This window comes from Pinus tabuliformis, chromosome 6 (genome assembly GCF_031772625.1).
Source record: "Pinus tabuliformis cultivar Carrire ecotype Pingquan chromosome 6, CPIR1, whole genome shotgun sequence".
Taxonomy (NCBI): Eukaryota; Viridiplantae; Streptophyta; class Pinopsida; order Pinales; family Pinaceae; genus Pinus; species Pinus tabuliformis.
The window spans coordinates 1896284503-1896290813 of record NC_142292.1 but is presented as its reverse complement, the minus strand read 5'-3'; the positions used below and the strand labels follow the sequence as shown (position 1 = coordinate 1896290813).

The window sequence follows — 6311 nt, the reverse complement described above, 5'->3', positions numbered from 1 at the left end:
ACGGAAAGCTTTAGAATTTTGATCAAGTTTAGAAGCTATCCGGGTTCACGCCTCATCACTACGACCATCCGCTTCCGCATGTGCATCAGTATTCTGCGGAGCGAGAAACATTCTAACACGATCGAAGCTTCCCGGCATCCCGGCTCATACTATCGGCTGGGGTTGCTTTTGGAAAAAGAAACACGTCACTTTCAATAAAGACGTAGTGGCAGGGATCACTCCGTAATTTACGCACTCTGGCAAGACGTCAGGACCAAATGAGGCTCCTAGTGTACAGCTGTACGCTCAGATGAGATGGTTGGTGCCAACAACTAAACGCGGTGAAGTAGGGCCGCCCATAAAACCGCAACGAAAGACTAGAAGGAGGAAATGGTCGGCGTTGCTTCACCGAAATGAAGAGGTTTGTAGTGGCCTTCCTCTCATTACATGAAATACCGTGTCCGAAGCCGACCTCATTCCCGGAAGCCGACCTCGCGACAATACCTATATATCATACTCTCCTCCGTCCTTCACAACCATTCTCATTCAGTTATCTTCTTCGACATAGCGCTTCACTTCATTTCTAACGAAGCGAAAAAATCCACTACATACATTTTCGGTGATACAAATTTGCACTACTATACTACTTTTACATTTTCGGTGACAAATTTTCCCCAGTATCCTACTTTTACATAATATGGCTGGATTCAATACTCTTCTCTGTTTCGTTTTCATGCTGGGATTGATGAGCTCAGCCTCTCCCGCACGGGCACCAGCACCATCGCCCATTGCAGCAGCTCCCAACGCGTCGCCCGTTCAATCTCCAGCAGCGCCATCACCGGCTTCGCCTCCTCCTGCGACTTCCCCAACTGTTTCTTCTCCCGCTTTTGCTCCTTCCAAAGTGGCCACCCCACCAAGCTCAGCCTCCTCTCCCACAGTTCAAACTCTAGCATCTGGCCCTATGGCTCAAGGCCCAGCCACTGCTTGGCCACCGAACGCTAACAGCGGGGCTGTCTCTACCGCAACCGTAGGGAAGATGGCAATCTTTGGGGCCGCCTTGGTCGGAGGAGCTGCATTCCTTCTTTAAGCACTATCATCTCTAATGATGTGAAACAACCATTCAATATTCTTCAAGGACGAAATGAAGCGTGGTGAATTAGGTACAGATGTATGGTGATGGGATTCATTCATGTCATTTCGACCTACGGCTGCTGCTGGTTATTGCTTGAGTGCTATATTATTTTTTGTGTTTCATATTCTTTTTTAATAGGCTTCATAGAGTGCATAAACCCCATATTCGTTGGGCATTCTTTATTGTATAATTCCTGGATATGATAATTTTTTTCATACATAATAATTATTCTTTATATCCTTCCTTCATCTTCAAGTTCGGCTCTGCATGGTTGTAAATTAGGGTTTTGTGCTCAGTTTTAAAGTGGATCATTCACATAAACCACTGGACGGCAGTCGTCTGAACTTTCATTGACTCTGTGTCAACGATTTTCTATTCACTATATATATGTAGAATAAAATCTTTATGATGTGAAAATTTTCCTGTAAAGTAATAAAGCAATAATTGTGGATGTGTTTTTATTACAGTCCGTCAATGTAGCCAAATAATTGGTTAATGTGAAATACAATAACCTATAAATGGACAAGGCTGGGGCTATGTATGTGTTATTTAAAAAGTTATAAGCATCTAGATGATAAAAAGTGTACGGAGCGAAGCATCCTTTGGAACCCCAACAAATTACAGAATGTCGCGACAATGCAACTAAGATTTTTTATTAATCTAAATCAAAAAATTTCAGGTTAAATGTTTAAAGAAGGTTGATACCAGTAATCACAATGCAAAATTTTGCCGCTCATTTGCTTTAATTTGGTAACTCATAATTAATTTGTTAATTGAATGATTATAAGAATCTGGGTTTGTGTGGATTTTTCAGCCAATCTCGTGGAAAATATTGCCCACTCACTCATACTTTAATCTTCAACTCTTTAATAAGTATTTTTACGGAATAAGTTAATTTAATCTTCAACGCTTTAATAAGTATTCTTGCGGAATAAGTTAAGTTAATCTTCAACGCTTTAATAAATATTTTTATGGAATAAGAATTAGCGCTTCCTTAATTTAGTTTTTTTTAAATAAATAGATGGCGAGGAACACCGACTAGCCGTCATGGGAACACAGACGGACGGTGTGATTATTCTAACATTATAGAGATATATCGGCAAATCTCATAGAAAAATAGTCTCCGCTCACTCTTAATTTGATTTTCAACTTTTAATATATATTTTTATGGAATAAGAATGTGGGTTTCCTAAATGTATTAAATATTTTTCAGGCCTACAGAATTCAAGTTGATGGTTAGAATTTAGGGCTTTTTAATTAAATAAATGGTTAGGAATTCATAACAAATATTGTTTATAGACATATTATAAACAAATATGTACAATCATTTACCTCACCATTTATCTTTACTTTAAAATTTTGGGTTTGAATATGCTGGAAAAGATAAATCATGTATGATAGGTGAGAATTGTTGGAATATTTCATGAATGTATTTTTTAAATTTTTTAATGTAATTAATTTTACATAGTTTTGAATAGTATTAAATTTATTTTTTAACAATTTTAAATAATGTTATTCATGGGCTTGCAGCTAGATAGTATAAGAGATTCATAAAAGGATTTTCTAACATTGCTTTTTTATTATATTTTATAAAAATAAGGGAATTAAATTGAATGGATATTAAAGTTTGAAAAAAGTTTGCAACTATTAATGAATTGAATACTAGTGCACTCATTTTGAAGATTACTAATTCAAATGAAAATTATGTGGTGTTTGCACATGTATTTAAAAATTATGTGGTGTTTCCACATGTATTTAAAGAGAGATTTTGTGGATTCTTTATTTAAAATAGATATGTGATTTGTTATGAATTTATGAATTTATATTTAAGTAGTTACATGTAATGATTTGGAGCTTGTTGCCATAGTGTATGTGTTGAATATAGGAAAAATGTGACATAAATATAGATAGTATAAGATAGAGGAAGATGAAATGCTTATGTATAGAATAAAGTGTATGTTTCTAATTTTAATTAATTAAGGAAGTTAGTATTAAAAAAATTTGTAATGTTTCATGCGTGGACATACTAGTTACTAGAAGATAGACTATTGCAGTGTTGATTTGGAGATTGTTACCACAATGTGTGTTGAAAATATGGAAAATCTGACATAAATATAGATAGTACAAGATAAAGATAAAGTAGATGGAATGCTTATGTATACCAGTAGTTACTAGAAGACTATTGCAATCATAAGAAATCAATATTGTTGGTCAAGAATGAAAAATAATGTCATTAGTTACATAGCTATGTCTATGAAATGTCAAAGAGAAAAGGAGCATAAACACCAAAAAACTTTGCTAAATGGGAAATGTTGAAACCATTGATTTTAGTGACAATGTATTTTCTCGTTTTATCATGAGATGAATCAGTTGGGATAATGAAATGAATGAGTTGGGATATCGGTTTTATGTTGTCCTTCATGAAACGTTGTTCAAGTCGGCATCTTTGAGACTTTCCAATATATCACTGCTTCACTTCATTAGCTGATCTGAATAGTGTCTGGTGTGTTGTTCCTCCTTTCAAGCGTGCGTGTTCATGTTTAGATGGTCGTCTTCAGGCATGGTTATTTTCAGGCGAGCGTGTGTGTTCATGTTTAGATGGTCGTCTTCAGGCATGGTCGTCTTCAGGGCAGCGTGAGATCATGTTTAGATGGTCGTCTTCAGGCATGGCCGTCTTCAGGCCAGCGTGAGATCACAATCAGGAAGGCATCCATGGGGAAGAAGTGCTTCTATTATTCTTGCTACATGTAATGTTAGCAACGATTTGGTATTTTCTTTTTTTTTTTTGCCTTCCGACCTCCTAATTTGGCATTGACCATGGTGCCTCCTAATTTGGCATTGACCATGGTTTTTTAACGTCTCTATAGACATGGTGTTCAGAATGGCCGTGGTCATTTAATTTCCAACTTCTAAGTTCTCCCTTTGACATTCAAGGTTTGTAATGTCATATTTAGCATGGTTTCGAATATTATATTTTGACTTTCTAATCGCAATATACAATTATGGTTTTCAATGTAGTATCATTCTATATATGTATATTATTCTTTATAAAATATAATAATAATATCATGGTTTCTAATGGAATTAACTTTTTAATAGCAATATATCAACATGTTTTCTAATATTATGTTTTGACTTTCTAAATGCAATATACAATTATGGTTTTCAATGAAATATATTGGTAGAGAATAGTCATGGTGGTTATTGCCTTAGCAAGCTTCGTATATTCTTGTATATGCTTGGCCATCTATAGAGGTTTCTTGATTTTGGGTAATTAACTTAACCTCTTGATTTTGGGTAATTAACTTACTCTAAAATGAAATAAGACATTCAATGTGTTCCTTGTAATATAGATATAAACAAAACATCTAAAGAAAAGTAATTGCACAATGATCCAGTCCAAGAAAACAAGGTTTTCTACAAACCAATTAAGCCTTTCAACCTTTTCGGCTTATTTGCTTATATCAAACATTTGTGCAGGGTTTCAACCAATTAACATTTCATTGAGTATGTATTTACAAATCAATGATTTTGGGATCAAATCCCACAAAGCAATCTATACCTGCTCTTCAAATTCCTTCAAGCTTTTGAAAGTAAAACCAATGACTTATCAATATAATTTTACCATAATAAAAAACAATTAGAAAGTCTTCAGCCAGCTCAAATTTCTCATCCGTTAGGCTTGAACCAACATCTCTTCTAGAAAAATTCAACAATTCCAATTTAATAATCCTATCGGCCTCTCTTTGTACCTTTTGGGACAATTGCTAGTATTATCCTTTTTCTGCATTTTCGATTGTCGTGAACGAATCCTTGAAGCACTTATTGTCCATATAGAACTTCTAAAATAGCAGAACACTAACAAGAACTTGAACAATACAAAGACTAGTAGTCTTAAGAAAAAGGGAAAGGATTATCGATTAATACTCCGTCATTGACTTCAGAGATCTCGATCATACCAACCTTCAGGTACACTCCACCTTTGGATAAGGAATCTGCCTGGGAGTTGGGCTCATGGAAAATATGAGTAAAGGAGATGGAATGTAATCTGGTCTTCATTTCTAGAATGTGATCCATAACAGACTGAATTTTCGCAAATCAGATTTTCCATTAAATATATCTATTACTAAGGAACCATCATTAAAACACAAATTAGAATGACATCATCTTCAACAAAAACTACCATTAAACTTTTACATATATCTATTACTAAGAAACCATCATTAAAACACAAATTAGAATGACATCTAAATAAAGCCATAATTTTCTTACAAATAGTTATAAGAAAAGTCATCAAGATGTTTATGTATCTACATGAAATCAGGGATTACAAAATAGCAAGATATACCATATAGGAAACCCTGGAGTGTGATCAGACTCAGACTAATATTCAAAAGCAATTGCAAATGTTCCTCTAGCAAGCAATAGTCAATGGAATCAATCATTATCTCTACAAGGAATAAATTTGCAATGATGTGAGATAATGCTTTCTTCTAGCAAGCAATAGTCAATGGAATCAATCATTGTCTCTACAAGGAATAAATTTGCAATGATGTGAGATAGTGCTTCTATGAGAGGTGTGTCTGGAGTAAATTGAGGAGATCAAATTTGGAATGACTCAACTTAGCTAAATTGCATTGAAGGTTGCATGGGATTAATCTACAAAACCACAATTGCATGGACATAAATGGCATGAAAAAATGGGATAGACTACGACGTTAAAAATTTGGAAGTGAGTGGTGTCGACCTCCCAAGCTAAGGTGGGAATGAGATACAATTGGACCTCGAAGCTTTGCCAACACAAAATAAGAATCATAATAGGATCTACAAACGAACATTCTCATTCATGAAAAATGAATAGAACCACCCAACTATAATAAGGTTAAGCAAGATCTTCAGAATCAACCCCACATGATGAGCACTAATCTGGTGATTGGATTTCTACACAATCCTTATTAGCCTACAAGGATATCTACTACAAACAAAAATAAATTGGCTTCTAATCATGTGAATAATCCCACTCCCTATGACCTACCATGACCTACCATGGTAGAAATGTTTCATTTGGCTATTAGAAATATCATGAAATGGGTTGAAGTTCCACATGCTCCTTTCTACCTAGAATTTCTTTCAGGCATGGTTTTGGTTGATGTTATAGCTGGTATGATATTGTACTGACATAATAGTAATGCGTTGTAAG

The 6311-nt window shown here is 34.9% G+C and overlaps 1 protein-coding gene across 1 annotated transcript; it reads left to right on the top strand.

The window, feature by feature from the left end:
• The first annotated feature begins 504 nt into the window (after positions 1-504).
• LOC149266766 (uncharacterized) lies at positions 505-1346 on the top strand. The gene has a single exon (XM_089397384.1). It carries the CDS (start codon positions 677-679, stop codon positions 1064-1066), a length of 390 nt encoding a protein of 129 aa, XP_089253510.1. The 5' UTR covers positions 505-676; the 3' UTR covers positions 1067-1346.
• Positions 1347-6311: the final 4965 nt, after the last annotated feature.

What these genes read in the sequence shown, in the direction of transcription:
- LOC149266766 (XM_089397384.1), top strand. Translation starts at nt 677, where the DNA reads ATGGCTGGATTCAATACTCTTCTCTGTTTCGTTTTCATGCTGGGATTG.